This window comes from Xiphophorus couchianus, chromosome 8 (assembly GCF_001444195.1).
Source record: "Xiphophorus couchianus chromosome 8, X_couchianus-1.0, whole genome shotgun sequence".
Lineage (NCBI taxonomy): Eukaryota > Metazoa > Chordata > Actinopteri > Cyprinodontiformes > Poeciliidae > Xiphophorus > Xiphophorus couchianus.
Genome location: NC_040235.1, coordinates 17,561,709 through 17,580,663, shown reverse-complemented (window position 1 = coordinate 17,580,663; position 18,955 = coordinate 17,561,709). Strand labels below are relative to the sequence as shown.

General features: G+C 37.9%; 2 protein-coding genes across 5 annotated transcripts in view; both read left to right on the top strand.

Moving 5' to 3' along the window:
- The first annotated feature begins 1,252 nt into the window (after positions 1-1,252).
- On the top strand, positions 1,253-7,425 carry ak1 (adenylate kinase 1). 2 transcript variants are annotated; one of them, XM_028025153.1, is made up of 7 exons: positions 1,253-1,411; positions 5,772-5,809; positions 6,453-6,488; positions 6,603-6,766; positions 6,866-6,982; positions 7,056-7,247; positions 7,339-7,425. In XM_028025153.1, the coding sequence occupies exons 2-7, from the start codon at positions 5,803-5,805 to the stop codon at positions 7,402-7,404; spliced, it is 582 nt and encodes a 193-aa protein (XP_027880954.1). In that variant the 5' UTR covers positions 1,253-1,411; positions 5,772-5,802; the 3' UTR covers positions 7,405-7,425. The 2 variants fall into 2 exon arrangements, with proteins under 2 accessions (XP_027880954.1, XP_027880953.1); XM_028025152.1 differs by lacking the exons at positions 1,253-1,411; positions 5,772-5,809 and adding an exon at positions 6,257-6,354.
- An 8,398-nt stretch (positions 7,426-15,823) lies between these two features.
- The window catches only part of eng (endoglin), a 40,002-nt gene continuing 36,870 nt past the window's right edge, over positions 15,824-18,955 (top strand). For 2 of the 3 annotated variants that reach the window (XM_028025543.1, XM_028025541.1), the window contains exons 1-2: positions 15,824-15,956; positions 16,959-17,116. In XM_028025543.1, coding sequence (XP_027881344.1) covers positions 17,059-17,116 — 58 coding nt within the window. In that variant the 5' untranslated portion in view covers positions 15,824-15,956; positions 16,959-17,058. Of the gene's footprint in view, positions 15,957-16,927; positions 17,117-18,955 lie in introns of all 3 variants that reach the window. The other variant, XM_028025542.1, reaches the window with a different exon arrangement.

Genomic DNA, 18,955 nt, shown 5'->3' with positions numbered 1-18,955 from the left:
CTGTAGACTTTTCTTTTTTATTTAGAAGTATTGCATACCTCATATTTGAACCTCAGAGTTCATGCCATGTAATTTAATAGAAATTGTGAATCACATTGGAATACTCAATCCATTTCTCTTTGATATTAACCATATTGGGAGCCACAGTTAAAATATTCCTTTTTTTTTGTAAATGAAAATTTTTAGGAAAAATATCTGGAAGGCTTTTAATTATCTTTGCCATAATTTGTACATAAAAATATATTTTGTATTTATGTTCTTTTTAAGGACATGAATATGTCACCTCATGCTTTTAATAAAATGTTTCAAATGTTTATATGAACTGTGTTACTTCCTCCTTTCAGGAACAGGTGCTCCACGTATGATTACGTCAACATATTAAGCAAGCTGAAAGGTTACGCCTTTACCTACTGAACGAGTTTGTGACAGTGGAACTGTAGAAAAGTACCAGCCAAGCCAGTTTCCTAGCTTCAGCCATCATTGCATAACCACAACGGACCTTACCACAGGGGCCGCTTTTCATTGGCTGGTGCCCATTCTACGCATCAGTGATATTGTCCACAGCAATATTGATATAAAGGGTGTTCGGATCTGCTGTTTTTCTCATAGAGCGAAAGCATTTTGCTGTGATGTGCACAATGTTGGAGGCATCGCGTGGCTCAAACACCTTGATCTCATCCAAAAAAGATGACATAAACTTCTTAGTTCCACTGTCCTTTGTAGCAGCTGATATATTGTGAAAATCCGGTAGAAATGATGAACTAATTGAGTCAGAAATACACTGCAGGGAATCAGTTGAAGTGGAAGACGCCATGTTTACATAGAAAAAACGAGCCGCAAGGCTTTGTTTGTGAGACTTGCGGCTACGTGGGATTTTCTAGGTCGGTTGTGGGCAGAGCTTCCTAAGCCTAGGAACTATAACACAATCTTTTAAGTCATATTTCCGTTAGAATATGTGTCACTGTACTTAGTAGGTAGTAATTCCTCTTTTTAAAGTTTACTTCCTCCTAAAGTCCTTGCATAATTTCTTTACCAGACATGTCAGAACAGATTTTCAATGGTTCAGTCTTGCAAAGCCATTTAAACCTTATTATTGGATACACTGCTATACAGCTGTTAAACGTTCTACCACCGTTTTCCCCTCAAGTTACCCTCCCTTTATTTTTACCCCTGCTTTCTTCAGTTCATCAGACATTCCCTCCCTTCCTCCCTCCCTCTCCTCGTCTATTCTTCCTCCCTCTTACCCAGAATGCATTGCAGGCTGAGCAGGCTCAGCTGCGCTATAAAAAGGCATCGAATGGGGGAGGGAGGGCTGCCGTGCAGCAGGAACTGTGCAGACGTACGCACACGGGAATCCAGGGAAAGGCAGCCCCCTTTGCAGAGGGATCTAAAGCCACAGCGCGGAAGAGAGGTCAGTACAGAGGACAAAAGGCTTGGTAAAGGAAGATCGGGCAGGAATGTCTGTGTGACAACAGTTATTCTTTTGTGAGACGTAGTACCAAATGGAGATGACGGAGATTGAAGGCAGGCAGAGTGGGCAGAGCTGTTTATGGGGATGGAAAATGAGAATAACTGAGGCTGAGTGTGTAGTTGTCATCTGTCATTTGAGGTCTACAGACATTTTGTAAATCATTTCAAATTGGCATTTTTAGAGAATTGGATGTTTCTTTAGTGCAAAGGTGTGTTATGTCTGGTCATTCTTGGGTATCTTAGGAATGAAATGGGGTAGGGACATTTACATAATTACCTTCTATGTAAATGCACATCAGAAGCACATTCTGCCCCCTTTTTTATCAATGCATAGACCATATTTTGAACTGCAACCAATAAAGGTCATTGTCATGCAACTCTCTGCAGCCATTTAATTCCACATCCATCCCTCTAAGCCCCCATAAAGGTTATTAACGACTGATTAGTGCAAGAGTGTTATTGATTCTGCTGCACATTCAAGCTACCACTTTGCAACCAGATCACAAACAAGATTTCTCTCACTCCATCCATTCACAAACATCATGGAATGTCTCAAAGTACACTGACGTCAAAGGGTCCCTTAAAGGGGCAGCACGGCAAATTAAACTCCAGAAAGCTTTACCAAATTGTGCACTGGAGCGTGTGGTCTGAAAAACTGTCAACCATGTTTTCATCTCCAGTTGCTTGAAGAGCAGTCGGCCAGGGCTGCATCTCCATGTACTTAATGGGTGTCACTAAATCCTTTAACAGCTGCAGACATCCTGGGTCTTTTTTTAGCAGGACAGACTACATATTAAAAAGCAGCAATAAGACGTGTGGGTGTAATGTAGAGTTTTAGAGTGTCTAAGGTTTTTTATTTTTTTAATTTGATACTTTTATGGATAATGGACTTTACATATACAACTCCTTTCCATTTAACTTTATGTTACTCTCACGGTATTAAAGAATTTGGATGGTAACAATGTAAACAATGGCTCAGAATGCTTCTTCCATGTACAGTGGACCACTAATTTGTAATTTCACAAAACACTGGATCATTGATCAAACTGGTCGAAGTTACCAAACAACCAAGGCTCAAGAAGGAAGGCACCATAATAGGCCAGAGTGGGAATCCCAAAGAGGAACCGTGCTGACTCCGATAACAGCCCACCAGTGACATTTACTCTGACCACGGGGTCATAAAACCGGAAACCTGAGAATACAGCACCGTCACTCTCTAGGTGTACGGCAAATTAAATGAGCACATAATTAAATCATTTATGGTTGTATTTTACAGTCGATGAATTGCATAGAACTTGTAACGCCATTCAAACACTAGTACAAAACTTTAGTGTAAGCTGACCCAGTGCAGGAATGCTGACAACCTAGTCCAGTAACTAATGAGTCAAATGGCAAACGTTGGTTAATCTAACCCATCTAACTCCAGGCCTTGAGGGCCGGTCTCCTGCAACTTTTAGATGTCAAAACTTGACTGCACTTAGGAGGTGATTCAGTTATTGGATTCAAGTGTGTTGGACCAGGGAGACGTCCAAGAGTTGCAGGACACCGGCCCTCGAGGACCAGGATTGCCCACCCCCGATCTAACCCAAAGCAACTATTTTACTGGGAATATATGTTAAGCAAGGGTTTAAAGGTAATACGGTTCATACGGTACAAACGGTTATCCCAAAATTAATTAAAAAAATGTTTTACCGTATTTTCCGTACTATAGAGCGCACCTCATTATAAGCCGCATCTACAAAGTTAAAAAAAAACTACAAAAAAAACTGGAAACGTACATACATAAGCCGCTGGTATCTCCGCCGCTCTCGGTTTTTCATAAATCTGCTGGATTTATTGAAGACGCAGCCCTCCGTCTCCAACGCCGAACCATAGATTAGTTCACGCCGAGCTTACGTGCTGCGGCTCTATTTCCCTCCTGTCCTGCCAGATCGATAGCCTCCAACAGAAAAGCCGCATCGGGGTACAGTATATCGCATGGTTCAAAACGTGGGAAAAAAGTAGCGGTTTATAGTCCGGAAAATACGGTAATTTTCATTTTCATGCATCTTTGCAAGCTACAAAGTCATACTCTTTTGATCTTCTCTATTTTATATAACCAAACTTAAAAGTTTGACAATGTTATGTTTTTGTTAGCATTAATCCTTGGCATAGTATTGCACAGACTTGTCATGGCAGTGGCTTGGGATCTAAAGAGTTTTTTTGTTATTTTATTCAATGAATGTTTTACAATGACAACTTTCAAAAAAAAGAAAAGCTTGTAACCATATATTAGGTGAGTATGTTTAGTTAGATTCTACTATCATTACCCAAAATTCATTTTTTTAAAAACTGTTATATCATTACCCTACCTCAAGCCTTAACCTTCATCTGAAGCACCTCAAATCATAACGGCAACACTTTTTAACTGTATTCTCCATGCCTCCTCCTTTTGTTTTTTGTGTTCGTTAAAATAGATGAGCATCTACTTTTCAATCTATTGCAATTTTAATGTGTAAAAAGAATTTTGGGTGGGGCGCCAAAACTGACTCTACCCACAGGCACACACTGTCTCCTCAATCCAGCCCTGCATGGGAGTATGTCCTATTTGTCTGTGGCAATGCAGAAACATGGGGTGATAAGTTAAACACACCAGACTGATTTGACTATCAAATTGGCAGAAATGCATCAAAGAAAGAGGTACTGTTTCATTTAAATAAATAAAAAAATACTTTTAGAATGAACAATTTCATAATGCAGCAGTAAAACCATAGGAAACCATTCAGAAAAAAATCTAACTAACTAAATGTGACTAACTAAATGTGTGTGATAATCAACTCTAAATGTATACATCACAATGTATACATCTTAAAATGATTGTTAAATACTTCAAATGCACCATTCATTTGTACAAAAGGGAAAATCATTGTTTAAAATGCAAACAGTTACAGGAACTAGGGAAGCTCTTAAGCTAGAGACTTGGGGCAAGCTTGCACTTGAATATGTTCACGTCCGCCTACATCCAACCTACTTCCTCATTCTTTTATCTGTCAGCTGCAAAGAATATTTACTAAAACCCGTTTGTGGTTACTGTTCTCTTTAGATATGCTGAGTCCATATTGGGTAAAACTAACAGTCCTCCTGCAATTTGGGGAGAGTACATGCTGTTGCTAGAAAAGTACTTAAATAGACCCTTTTGAATGAGAAATATGTTAAACCTACAGGCAGAGCTGGAGTGGAAAAGCTTAGAACCAGACAGAAGCATGTGTTAAAATGGACATGGTTCAATTATGAATATAGGCGGTTTTAATATTGATTTTTCTAGATGGCATCTATTGAATTTTCCACTGGTTGAGCAATATTGCCAAGAATAGTATGTGAAAATGCAAGTCTTCATACGTTTACTTAGCTATAGCCAAAAAAAAACAAAACAAAAAAACCCCAAAATGAAACAAAACAACAAAAATTTCATTGCAGTGTGTATTTTGTGTTTAAGGTTTACACAAGAAGCAAAAAAGTACAATGATATGACACTTACTACTACTACTAGTACTACTATTAATACATTTTAAGAAGCAAAAATGCAGAACTCGTGTAGAGCAAATCCTGCTTTTTCCCCACTGTGCTTTTCACTGTGTTTTGAGTTATATAAATGTTTCAAATGTCATTGCAATTCATAACGACACTTTTTTTTGGCACTGTTTCTGGTTTTCAATTTGTAGCTTACTTCTTGCACAAAACCTGCCCTCTTAGGGATAACGTAAAACTTTAAACTTAAACTCAATTCTATCGTATTAATTATGCATTCTATATATTTTCAGGACTGTATGTATGAATCGAATGTGCACAAAGAGTGTAAGGACAAACATAACTTCCTTAGAGAACAAGCAAACTAATAAAAGAACAATAAAATAGTATAAAAAACTTTATCAATCATGTTTTCAGTTCAGTCATAGCCAAAGGAATGTCAGAATCAATAAAATAGTTGTAACACCTTAAGGAAAACCTTATATGACCTTTAGTGTTCTGCTGCTACATTAGAAAGAGCAATCCTGAATTGATTTTCAAAACAATACAAAAATCATCTGAGAAAAGTTATGTCAGCCAGTTCAGACTACAAAATCTATTTGTATTTTACTCTATATTGACAGTAAGGGGTAGTAGTAATGAAGAATAAAAAAAAAGTGAAGTAGAAAGAGTTTGTTTCCCTGCATGTTGTTTTCCAATTGTCAAACAGCACGATGACTGGTTAGGGTTCGTGGCACCTTGAAATGTATTGCATTTTCACATTTACTTAATGTCTCATATTTATTTTTTCACAGCTGAAGGAAAACACTCCAGAGACACAACGCAATGGCAGGTAATCAATATATCACTTTCAGTGAAGTGATAAATGCTTTACTGCATATGATCAATGAGGTGAAACTTCTTAATTTGTACTTCCATTAGTAATCTAATGGCGTTTAAGTAAAGCAGAGCCAGACAGCAGCTTTTTTTTTTTTTAAAGGCCTCTATTGCCCTCTTCTGGTATTTTTATAGGTTGCAAGAAAAATCCTAACTGTCTCACGTATTTGTGGTATTTTGTTGTTAATATAAAAATAAATCATTATTTGAATAGAAATTATGTATTTAATTTCAATAAACATGTAAATGTGTTATGATCTAAGCAATAAATCTGTGTTAGGGTTTTCTCCTGCAGTGGTTAAGCTTATGACTTTCCTTTTAGTTCTCTCTTAACCCCTTGGCTGCATAACATAATTAGGTAGCAACAGTTGCCATGTCAACGCAGTTTGAGTAATGACACAAACTCACTTCAAGGCAAGCACAGCCAAAGCAGCTTGCCGCACAAGAAGACTCTTTGTTCTGCAACATTAAAAATGAAAAAAACATCCACCTCACAAGATGGTTTGTTACCTAAATCTTTGTGAATTTAAAATTAGATTTGTAGGAAAGCCACCAGTGTCGTACATGTTCATAACTTCTCTTTGCAATGCTTATTGCAGACAAAATCAAGGATGCCAAAATCATCTTTGTTGTGGGTGAGTACTCTGAACCAGTCCTAACACTTCACTTGCAAGATGTTCAAGTACTTTTTTTTAATTTTTATATATATATGTATGCCACCACATTGGGTTTTGTGTTGATGTCCTTAGGTGGACCTGGGTCTGGAAAGGGCACCCAGTGTGAAAAGATAGTTGCAAAATATGGCTACACTCACTTGTCTTCTGGAGATCTGCTACGTGCTGAGGTGGCCTCTGGCTCTGAAAGGGGCAAGCAACTCCAGGCCATCATGCAGAAAGGGGAGCTTGTTCCTCTGGTAAGGACATGACCAAGAGTTTAAAGTAGTGCTATGAGCATTTTCTGTTAGAACTGTTATGTCGTAACGTTTCATCACCTTTTCATGTCTGCTCTCTAGGACACAGTCTTGGACATGATTAAGGACGCCATGATCGCCAAGGCTGATGTCTCAAAGGGGTTTCTCATTGACGGCTATCCTCGTGAGGTCAAACAGGGAGAGGAGTTTGAGAAGAAGGTGAGAACATACATGGGGATTTATTATTTATTTCTGCAGCCTTAAATCTAAGAAGTTTTAATTTTGACCTCAGATCGGCAAACCCTGCCTGCTGCTGTACGTCGACGCGAAAGCAGAAACCATGGTCAAGAGACTATTGAAGCGTGGCGAGACCAGCGGCCGCTCTGACGACAATGAAGAGACCATTAAGAAACGCCTGGACTTGTATTACAAGGCAACAGAGCCAGTCATCGCTTTCTATGAGGGCCGTGGCATTGTGAAGAAGGTGTGTACAACAAACGCATTGTTGACTAAAAACATATAGAATATATTAAAAACGGAAGTCTCATGCTGTTGTTTTTCTATTTATCTTGCAGGTGGATTCTGAGCTGGCAGTGGATGATGTATTTGCCCAGGTTTCCAAGGCTATTGATGCACTGTAGTAAAACAACATAACTGGATGAGCTGTGTCTGGATGTTGTTTTCTTATGAGTATCTGCGTGAATTTTAAAACGACTAAATCTGACTTCAAGATAGGCTACTAATCGTAGGACCGCCACACCCCACCAGTGTTCAAATCAAATCAAACAGTTTATTGTCGTTTTGAAGTAATATATAATATAGAATGTGCTCACAACAGTCTGAGGACAGTTCAGTGTGCAAAAGCCTTGAATACCTAGCTAAAACAAATACAGCTAAAAACACAAAATATCTAATGCATATAAAATAGCTGCCTTACTACTATTACTATTATAATACCAATAGTAGTCCAGCATTTTAACAGCTTGAGCCAAAAACTGTGTACCAATCTGGCAGTTCTGCTATTATTGTGTCATCACAGTTTGCCTGATAACTGCAGTTTAATAAGCTCTCAGAGAAATGTTCAAGATCTCTGGTAATGGTCAGCACCCTGTCACTGCACTGCAGCGACTGCTAAACAGGTCTTGGACAGGGACACACAACCATTTCAGCTCTTCTCTCTGTCCTCTTCAGGGCCCTTTGTGTGCCACATTGCAGCTGGAGTATCACACTGAGATGCTGTTTATGCGATGATATATTTCTTAAAAAATGGGTGTCCACCATGTAACAGACACCTTACATAATATTTTCATATTTTTCAAAGATACTCTGCTGTATTCCTAACTTGAGGGTAGAACATTTCGTTTTTGTACTTGACTACCGCTGGTCATTGAGCTTTGATGTTTAAATTTCTTATAATTTTCTTGTATTGTCCATTTTAGCAAACGAAACATGTTATACCAATGAATTACATTGTGACATCTGCAGGTAATGTGGGAAAAGTCACATTACCCGCCGAGAATTACAAGACAAAATCTTAATTTTATACAAACATAGATCTGTTCAACACATTTGCAATAAAGGAAGTTTAACACGCATAAAAACAACCATGTCACTGCTACAATATGACTTCTTGTGCCATTTAACAGAGACAAAATGAGGAAATAAGATTATTGTTCACATAGGCTGAATTTATTTTTTAGCCCATCATAAGCTCTGCAGATGTTTTGCACTGCTTTCATTGTGACAGTATGTACACATGTGAAAGAGATCTCTATAAAGTTGTAAAGAATACAGATGTTCAATATCTTATAAAACAATGTAGTTTGATGTCAATTTTGTAGTGGTATATGTACTGAGCTGCATTCCTAGATTCCACTTTGTATGATTTTAAACGCCACCATACAGAGATTGTTGGTAATTCTGGACAAACACCTAAAAAGGAGTCAACACAGGAAATGCTTTCTATTAATAAACCACAACGAGGCCGCTGGAGAATGCAGACACAACAGGATACAGGACACCCAGCAGCAGCCGCAGTTCAGCAGTGTTATTCCAATAACTCCTTTGAGGCCCAAATGACCAGCTGCTCTTCCTCTGACTCTCACCTCCCTCATCTTTCTCTCACACAAACACACGTATTTCCAGTCTGGGCTGAGCCAACGTTACTGCAGGTATCCGGACTTTTCTCCAAGGACAGCTCTGATCATGACTATGCTCTGTAGGGATGAGGAAAGGGAAAATGGCCTCTGAAGGTGGACAGGATGTGTCTGTCGGAAAGTCAATCAGAAGAAGGCGTCTGAAACGCTTTCATAAAGTCACTGAGGATGCTGCTTGAATGCCGAGAATTTTCTTCTTGCCTCATAAAGGTAAAAAAACAAAGAGGATATGTTGAGCTTGCAGTGGAATTTGCCACGTACAACGTTGAAAAAAATTTGGTGTCTAGATTGACCGACAGCTTATTAATCTCAAACAAAGATGAGACAATATCAGTCATACATTCAAAAACATCTGTAAGCCATAACACCTGATGACTTGTACCATAAGCATGCATTGTTTTTAAATGGATATTGAGATTATAACTTGCAATGTGAAAGTTATTGCGAAAGATGTTTGTTGTGCAATCACAGAATCATCTGTTAATTCATTGAAATGAGACAAAACAATATACAGCAAATAGCAAGTAGCATAGAAGATGTATTTTGTCAAGGTTACACATTTCAGTCTTTTCAAGTAGACATTTCTGAAATATCACAGGAATAGTAAACTATTTATTATATCAATATTACACTGACCAAACTGCGGGTGAAATGAGATGAGAACTCTGCTCTCAGAAAGGAGGACAAGGGATTGATAGTTCATTAAAATTTCATGGGGAAACATCCACAGAAATCCACAACTTTCAGGTCTTATAGTTTGTGTTGTGGAACACTTAAACCGCAGTTCCTTAAATAGCCACCTGAGGCGCCAAAAGAGAGCGTATGCTGAAATGTGAAAAGGAAACGAAGCAGACGTCTCAAAAAATAAAGCAATGCAAAAGGAGTAAATGAAGGGAAAATAGAGGGTAAAGTTTTTATTTTACATTGTATTTTGAAATGGCATGAATTTCTTTAGAACCATATCAGTTATCAAATGAAAAGAAAAATTACAGTAATAGTGGAAAATCAAAACATTTTATGATGCAAGATTTAGTGATTTGATGATTAGCCTAAATCTTTGAGAATGAAAGGCCTCCTTGCAACCACCCTTATCTTTAGTTCCCTTCAGTATCCTTTTTTCGATGTTGTTAAGCTCTGAAAAATATATTGCATACCACAGGAGGCTGACATGCAAAGAGAAACAAAGTGATTCAATTTCTGAATATTGAACTTCAGTTTTGCTTTCGTCAGAAATCATACTCAAATCTTTGCTTCATCTGAACTTCGTTAAGGGGCTCAAATAGTTAAAGCCTACAAGTAAAATACAAAACAATGGAACGGGAAATTGGGGAAATTGAGGAACAAAAAAAAAATATTTTTAATATTTGAATTAGTCAGGCAACATGAAGAAATTTAAAAGGATTAGCTTATTGCCAATTCAGGATTAGAGTAAAGATACTGACCCTTCCTGTGGGTTAGATAGAAATTTCATGTGATAATGTTTTGATTGCCCTTTAAAAGGAAAAAAAAAGAGTAATATTTTATTATGTTGTTCATCAGACTAGATTGATTTATTTATCACTGAACACATTCGGATTACAGCCTTTTTGTAAAATCCTTGACAAATGCATTTTAGATGCCCCGCTCTCCCACCTAAAAATCTTACGGTTTGACGAGATGAAAAACTGAAGTAATGTTTTGTGCATATTTTAAAGACATTGAATATATTGAATATTTATGTATTGAATTTATTAAAGCATGACTGTCATCTGATGAGGCACATATCTCAGAGAAGTCTGACTCTTAAAGCTGAGTAAGCACTCCAATAATCTACATTTATAATTCACCAAAAAGATGTACTTATAAAGCTTACTGTGACGGATATCAGCAGCAAAAAGTCATGTACATGAAGCATATTTGGTGCATTATGTTTCAGCTTCGGAAATGTGCTTCATTCATGCAGTGTTGCTTTTGAAATATCACTACAGTTAAGGGTTAATTTGCTGCAGGTGATTATTTCATGTTGAAGAATTTCATGGTAAGCATGTTCAGGATTTGTTTTGATTTGCAGTAAAGTAACTGTAGATAAAAACAAGAAATCAGGACAGGTTGGAACAGGACCACCCACATATTTAAAACAAGAGCTTTTAGCTGAATGTATACGTCAAGATTCATTATCTCGGGGTTTTTCATTTGGGGCCTCTGTTTGGTTATCAACACAGGACTGATTTAACATCATCAATCTGTCATTTTCTGTGATAGAATGCCTCCACCCATCACGTAACTAAAATCTCACTTTAATCCCAGCAAAAAACTGTCAACTGCTTTCAAAAATGAGATGGATATTCACAAACGAGACTACTCTGCAACAAGCGCCTTATCATTTAGTCTCCTTGGAAGACTGGAGAGGCACATTAAATGACTTTGTAATGGTGATAGGCTTCTTTCCACTTGTGTCAATCTGGGGTACTTCCAGTGAAAGCCCAAGCGTGAGACCCCTCCACCCCTTCATCCCCCACCGCCTAAGAGGACGATAAGGAAACGAGGAAGCCGACACAGACTCTTTATTCTCTCTCAGCTCTGCTGTAGACTGGCTGTGTGCTGGCTGGCTGGCTGGCTGGCAGCATAGAGACCTAGTGGCACCGTGCGGGAACCAACGTCAGCTTGTGATGAAAGACGGCGGCCGATTGTTTCCTGTTATTGAAAAAGTACTACTGGGGAGAGGAGGCTGAGAGGGGGGAGGGAGGGCTCCAGTGAAAGGGAATGCCACTGAAGTATTGAGCTGCTTTAAAAATGTCCTTTGGTGAGGAACAGAGGTGAATTCCAACCCTGACATATTGCTCATCAGCTAAATGTAAGCCAAGTGAGCTACGTGACGAATGCAGACATTTATGTACCAGATACTTTGGACAGGAATACAAGTAGAACAAAACTGCCCCCTCTTAGGGTTAGGTCTCATGTGAATTTGTTTGAACAAGCTGCTTGATAGAATGAGGTCAGATTTGCGGCGTTAAGACGTAACATATCATCTAGGCTGAAAACACAGGACTCTCTGAATAACTTTACGTTGCTATTTGTCACATTTTAACGTCTAAATCGGATGCTCTTAGATTGCCGCGGTCCCTCACTGAATGCATACTGACAAAGAGTTGGCACAGTTCTGTTTCGGGTTGTGCTTTCAAATGACATAATCAGAGGTGTGACAACAACATTGGTGTCCTCAGAGATGTGCTCCACCATGCTGGTTGTCACCTCTGAGACTGTCTCCTTTCGGGCCAACCGCTGAAACCTGGAGACCCAGTCATATTATAAATATTCTTGGAGACTCGTTAAATATTTCCGTGTTTATCTTTTATTCAGTTTTCTCCTCAACTAAATGCTTTGTGTGTGGAGTTGACTCAATGGGAATATGACTTCTCCGAGTCCTTTCAAAGTGGAAAGGATGTTTTGTCTACCCTTTTGCAGCTTTTTTCTGTGATGGTGAAGCAGCACAAAGAAAAACATTGCTCCCTGAGAACTCCAAGCTTTTTGTTGCATCAGAAAAATAAAAATAAAACAAACAAAAAAAAAGACAAAAACAGTGCAGATCAAAGATGCAAGGCCTTCAAAACATATTCATTCTCTTAAGCTTTTCCACATTTTGTCACCAGGACAAATGTTTTTTTTTTTTATTCTAATGTGGCAGAATACAAAATGGTGCAGAATTGTGAAGAGTAAATTTTCCATGTATAAAATGCGTGGCCAGGATTGCATTGGGTTTTATTTGTGGGTGTCAAAATAGAAGGGGCTCAACACAAATGCAAAATACACTTAGTAGACTTTTTTTCTTTTTTACCCCTCCAGGGGCTCTTTTGTGGGCTCTAATGTCCCTTAAATGATAGTAGGCTGACAGGAAACAGGGAAGGAGAGGGGGGAAGACATGCGGCAAATGTCGTCGGGTCCGGGAGTCAAACCCGCGACTGCCGCATCGAGGACTAAAGGCCTCCAAATACGGGTCGCACTAACCGCTACACCACCATGGCACGCCCCACTTAGTTGACTTTTACTGGAAAAAAATTGCATTCCCTTTCACTTGATCATTTACATTTTTGTATTGGCTTATGTCCCGCTGAATCATAATAAAAACCCTTGGTCTAACCCTATTGTTTAACATTTTCAAATAACACAAATATTAATGCTGAAGTAGGTAACTTTTACTTTAAAAAATATCTTTTTTTTTTTTACATATTTGTTAAAACGGTCACTATCTGCTGACAGTATCTGAGATGGATGATTTGTGAAAAAAAAATTAGTTCCTCTGCTCTTCTATAATTCTATGATGAAATTATCTGTTCTGAAAGCAAATAATCTTATTCACTCTGACCTTTCCTCTTCTGATGCTGTCACTTTACAATATTAATTGATCCATGTTCAAAAACACTATAATTTTTGCCTGATGGAACGACTCTTAATTATCTTCTACAATTTAGACCTGCAGTGGTATGGCTGCAAAATATTTTTTTTTTTCAGAATTTTATTTCTGTCTAGAACTGAAAGCTGTGAGTCAGTAGATAATTTTGTATGTAAAAAAAAAAAAAGAAGAAAAAATCGGCAGCAATACCTGCTAACCCATTTTCACTAATGGACTCACTAATATCTGTGGCTTATGAATTGCAAGTATAGACCATAAAATATGGCAATGACCTTTAACTGATAATAGGTGTGTAATTTTCTATAATAGCTTTGTAATTACACAGAAAATGCTTGCCTGAGGGATACAAAAACTCACTTCAAAATTACAAGATCACATGTGGGTCTGAGGACAATAGAGTGCCAGAAATGAGAACTGATGGAACAGAAGCAATAAAAGAACAGACTGCAAAAAAGAGTCCAGATTTTAGCATAATCTAATCATAGTTGCTGGGGGCAGAAGATTGGAGGAATTATTTTGAGAAAAAGCATGTAGACGAAAAAAAAGCTCAACCCTTTTGTCAACATCCAACCAATAATTTCACACTGTAACATGAGAGGTGGCAACAGGAGATCATTATAATACAAACTTGCCACAGGCTGTTAAATGAGGTTGCAGCTGACATTATTATTGTTATGGCTTACAGTGTAATGTGAGGCAGTTTTCTTGCAGTGTAGCAGAATGTCGCTAGTCATTTTTAAAGCCTATAGATGCATACAAATTTCTTGGTACCCTGACAGCTTATTACAGAATAATTAATATGTCATGAAAAGTGATGCAGTTAAGGTCTAATGTACACTTGTCCGCCTTTAGTATTTGGCAAAATAAACAAACAGAATTATGAATACTTAGCTTTTTTATTGCAGAGTGATATGGTGAAAATGAATGGGCAGATTTGTGCTACCCCTAAAGAGACTTAATCCTCACATTTTAGAAGTATTTGCAGAGAAAGGAAAAGTAAAAACTCTCTGAGGACCTCAGAAAGAAGAATATATAGATATCCATAATACAAGTAAACACTAAAATCCATTTCCAAACAGATTCATTTATCTGTGACTGTAGTTACTAATGCTATCAGAAGATATAGCATTCAATGGACTGTGTAAGCAATCCAGTTGATCAGATTGAAGGTGCAGATGGTAGATAAAAAAGTCACCTAAAGCCATTTCAGAACTCCAAGGCCAAAATACTTAATATGCTGATTGCGACATACATTACATTTCAAATCATACTGGGCTCCATGGAAGAAGTTCAAGATCCGGGAGGGCTCCACCACTGACAGAAAAACACAAAACAGACAGACTGGAGAAGGCAAAAAACATGTTGGCAAGCCCTAAAGGATCTGAAAGAATACCCTTTGAGCTGATGAAACAAAAACAGAGCTTTTTGGCCAGTCATGTTGAAGCTATCCTTTCAGGAAGGAAAGTCCAACATCTCAGGGAGAAGAACATGATGCATGATGTTTTGGAGATGATTTCTCACAGCATTGGCCAAGTTGAATCTGTGCTGGACACAATAAAGTCTCAAGGATATAAAGAAAACCTGGAGCTAAACATATTGTCAGAAGGCTCATTCTCAGTCACTCGTTATGGGTCTCCTAAGAATTTAAATAGATTATGTTGAGCAATAATATCTACTCACTCAAGAATGCCCTCCGTAACCTCAGATTAAATTAATTCAGCATGAAACTTTTACACGACGATCTGAGAATTGCAGAGTAGAGATGCCACCCTTCAAACCTGAGAAAGTCAGGTTTGAAGGGTGGAAAGTGATGCAGTTAATGTCTGCATTATCTGCAAACATTAACTGCAGTTAATGGCAGCAGATTTCTCAACTGCTGGCAGAGGAGAAATCTCGTTGTTTGTTGGCAGTAATTGCTGCAGAATATCTATCTATCTATCTATCTATCTATCTATCTATCTATCTATCTATCTATCTATCTATCTATCTATCTATCTATCTATCTATCTATCTATCTATCATGAAATTGGTTAATGAAGCTCATTAACCAATTTCATTTAGCTTTAATAACATGAAGCTACATAATTTTTAAAAGACTTTTATCCTTAGTAAAATTCTAGCTAATTTACGTACCTTAAAAGGAAATTGATGAGACATTTGTAACAACAATAACTATTACTAATTTAGAGGATGGATGCCCAGCTCTTGCCAAGTAAAACCTCTGTGACTCACTGATGTACCTTATGTGTTAGAAAAACCCATTATATTTAATTTTGTTGACACCAAACAACCTATTCTTTCAAACTTGATTGTATTCAGAGGGAATGAGAGAATTGTTCTGCTTACTGTCTCATCTCTTGATCATTATATGAACTGAAGGGAATTAGTTTTTCTTCTCTCTCTTCTTTAAACATTCCCTTCTGTTCACAAGGACTCAGCATATGTTTCTGTTCTCAGAAGCAACAGTGAGACAAAAAAAAAAAAAAGGGATCCTGTGGGAGGGGTACAGAAGTCAGTCAGTACCGCCCCGGCAGAAACAAAAACTTTGGAAAGTCCACACATCGTCACTTTGCTGAATGCAGCCACATTCCCACCAGTGGATTAAAAAGCCTAACTATTATTCAAGAGAGCCACCTATTTCAAGACAGTAAGTTTTGATTTGTTTGCTTTCATTCTTCCTCTCTGCTGTTATTTTCCCTGAAAGCTTAGAGAGCAGAAGCCAGTTTTTTTTTTTTTCTTCCTTGACTCTGCGCCAGTCAATTTTATTATATATCAAAGCAATTTACTGGGGTCGTGTATCTGCAGGTCATTTCTTGGGATTGTCAGATATTTTATTTGTTAAAATAGAACAGAAACCTGTTGATCAAAAAGGTGGGAAGCTATACGTTAGATATTCTCTGAAAGTCCCAACTGCGGCTCAAAAGGTTTACCATCAGGGCTTAGTTCAACCAACAAAAACACTTTTAAATAGTTTCTATATTAGCAGTTCAGTGCTTCAGTTTTTCTTTTTAGTTTCTTTTTTTCAGTCTTACAGTGTGATGTTCGGGGAAGTAACGAGGCTTTCTGTTTTCCTTGGAGCTACATAAACAGTTTACACAGACTCTTCCTTTCCTCTCTATATGAATTATATAACAAGTACAGTCTCCTTCTTATCTGATCTCGGCATTGTGGTATTATTTAAAGACAACGATGCTTCCTGAATGAGTTTGCCAGACGTTCAGTGACCAGCAGATAACCTCTGGGTTCAGACCCTGATTGTGCATTGGGAAGATGGGCAGAAATGTTGCCTCGCTGTCTTCTGAGTAAATTCCTGTTGACCATACTGTTTAAGTGACCAGTGACCTGTCTACTTTCACAGCTTCATTGTTCAAATTTGGTTTTGTTTTTGATGGACATATTCTTGGAATTTTTTAAGAGGGAGAAATGTACTCTTCTATTGTTCTTATCAATTATAAATCATGTTTTATTTTTGCAACAGAGACTATTTTTGTATTGCAACATTAGCATGACACAGTCCTAATACAATGGGACTGCGACACTTGGAGACATCTCATAAATTACCACATTTCTCTATTGGTTCCTTCATTTCTTTTCCTCCTGACCTTTCCACCTACTAAGACTCCAATTATCTGTTCTTTCACTGCCACAGTCATTGTCTCCCTGCCACCGGACAAGGACACTTGAACCACTGACCGAGCACCTTCACACTGCAGAGACTGAGATCCCGCGTTTACAGAAAACTTTAAGCGATGGAGGGATACCTGATGAGATCCAGTCTGCTTCTGTGCATCGCCCTTGCAGCCTCCTGTAAGTCTTACCGGCTAATATTTATTTCTCTCACCTTTTACATCTAAAGACTTTCTTATCTAAGTCTTTCATTTATGGAAATAAAGCAGCCTGAAACTTTAGGCAAAAGGCCAGTATATTTAGTCAACGTTGAACCTTTGAGTGATAGTTCTGTCAAACTAAAGTTCAAAGCCAGATATTAATCTTGATTTGTTCCCTTCTTTGACGTCATCTTATTCTAAGCACATAAAAGTGCCTTCTGTAGTTGTCCATCAATTTGTAGAGGCAGACAATGCACAAAATAGTTCCTTGTGAATAATTACACATGAAAGACGTCTTAGTAGAATTAGTCTCGTTCCAAATAGGATCCTTTACTGTCACCTTAGGGGAAACATTTGTTGGTTTTATTGCTTAGAAAACATTTTCTCTAAAATTTGTCCAAAGACACAAGAAAACATGTGGATACTGATTTAATGTAATCCTTCCCAGTTGCCTCTCATCCATCAGCCCGCCTGCTGCGGCTGACTGACCGTAACAGATTCAAACCAGTAATCCCCACAAGGTATTGAAGATAACGAAACCTTACCTAACCCAGTGAGCAAAAATCAAGCTTCTAAGTCTGCTCTGAATCATGCTACCATGTATTTTCCAACAGTGAGATTAATGTCCAACACTCACAACCATATCAATAATACAACTAGACCTAACATTTTGCAATGTTCCAGATCTGCTCAGTAAATTTTAGATTGAACAAACAGCAAATTTACAGTGTTTACTTGCACTTTAAATTCATGGACAGATATTATTTGTGGACAAAGTTTATGTTGAAGACTGCCTCAGCATCAGATAATAAAAACCCAGAAACTTATTTTTCCACTTTAGTTCTTCGTCTTGGACTCACTGCTTTTAAGATGACTATTGCAGCACCAGAAAGAACGACTTTACAGACCTAAATCCTAAAATGGTTAACAAATGGGTAACCTTTTCAGTCTCTATACATGAAATGCTGGTAGATAAATAGATGGAAGGTGATAATGCGACAAATTGTGAAAAAGTTCACATTTTCACTTTTGTTGCATTTAATGTCACTGTTTCATTTTAGTCCTTGACAAACTGCATCTGATTTACCAACATTTTTATTAAAAGAATAACAGATGCCTACTCTTGTCAGTGAATGTGTAAATGTCATAACAACAGACACATTGTCACTGTTTAATGTACTTTGACATTCACTCTTCCCACAACAAATGTCTTGGATTTTTATTTTTATTTCTTTTAGTTTTGCTTGAAGTTGCAAGTGCTGGATATTTTGCGCCCACATTCAAAGGTCTTTACACATACCAGAAAAGCAAACAAACCAAAAATAAATAAATAAAGTGACATTTTCATCATTCTTTTTGGAGAAACATAAAGTAGACACAAGGCTGTTAAATTTTTTCTTTTAGTAAACCAAGACTGCATAGACAATCTGGCTCCAGTACTGCTGTATTACAAATCACAGTATTTCCTTAGGTACTAAGCAGCCTCTCAGCGTGGTGCTGGAGGCATGGATACAGTGTTGTACTTTAGCCAACTGGCAAACCTGTGGAGAGTTTGACCTTATGTAGTTTCACTGCAGGGGATCAGTCTCGCTTTCTGGTGCTGCAGTTTGCAAGGAACTGTTTAGTTCAGTCCTAATTGCCTGTACGACACATAGTTCTGAACCCAATATCCTTTTTTTCCTTTCTTAAATGAGGCTCTAGGGATCTTCTTTTCCCCTTATTTGTGCATCTGCCAGAGCAGCTTTAGGTGAAGACCCAAGGGGAGCTGGGACATTGTTACAGCAGTATATTCTAATATTGTGCTCTGGGTTTCTGAGAC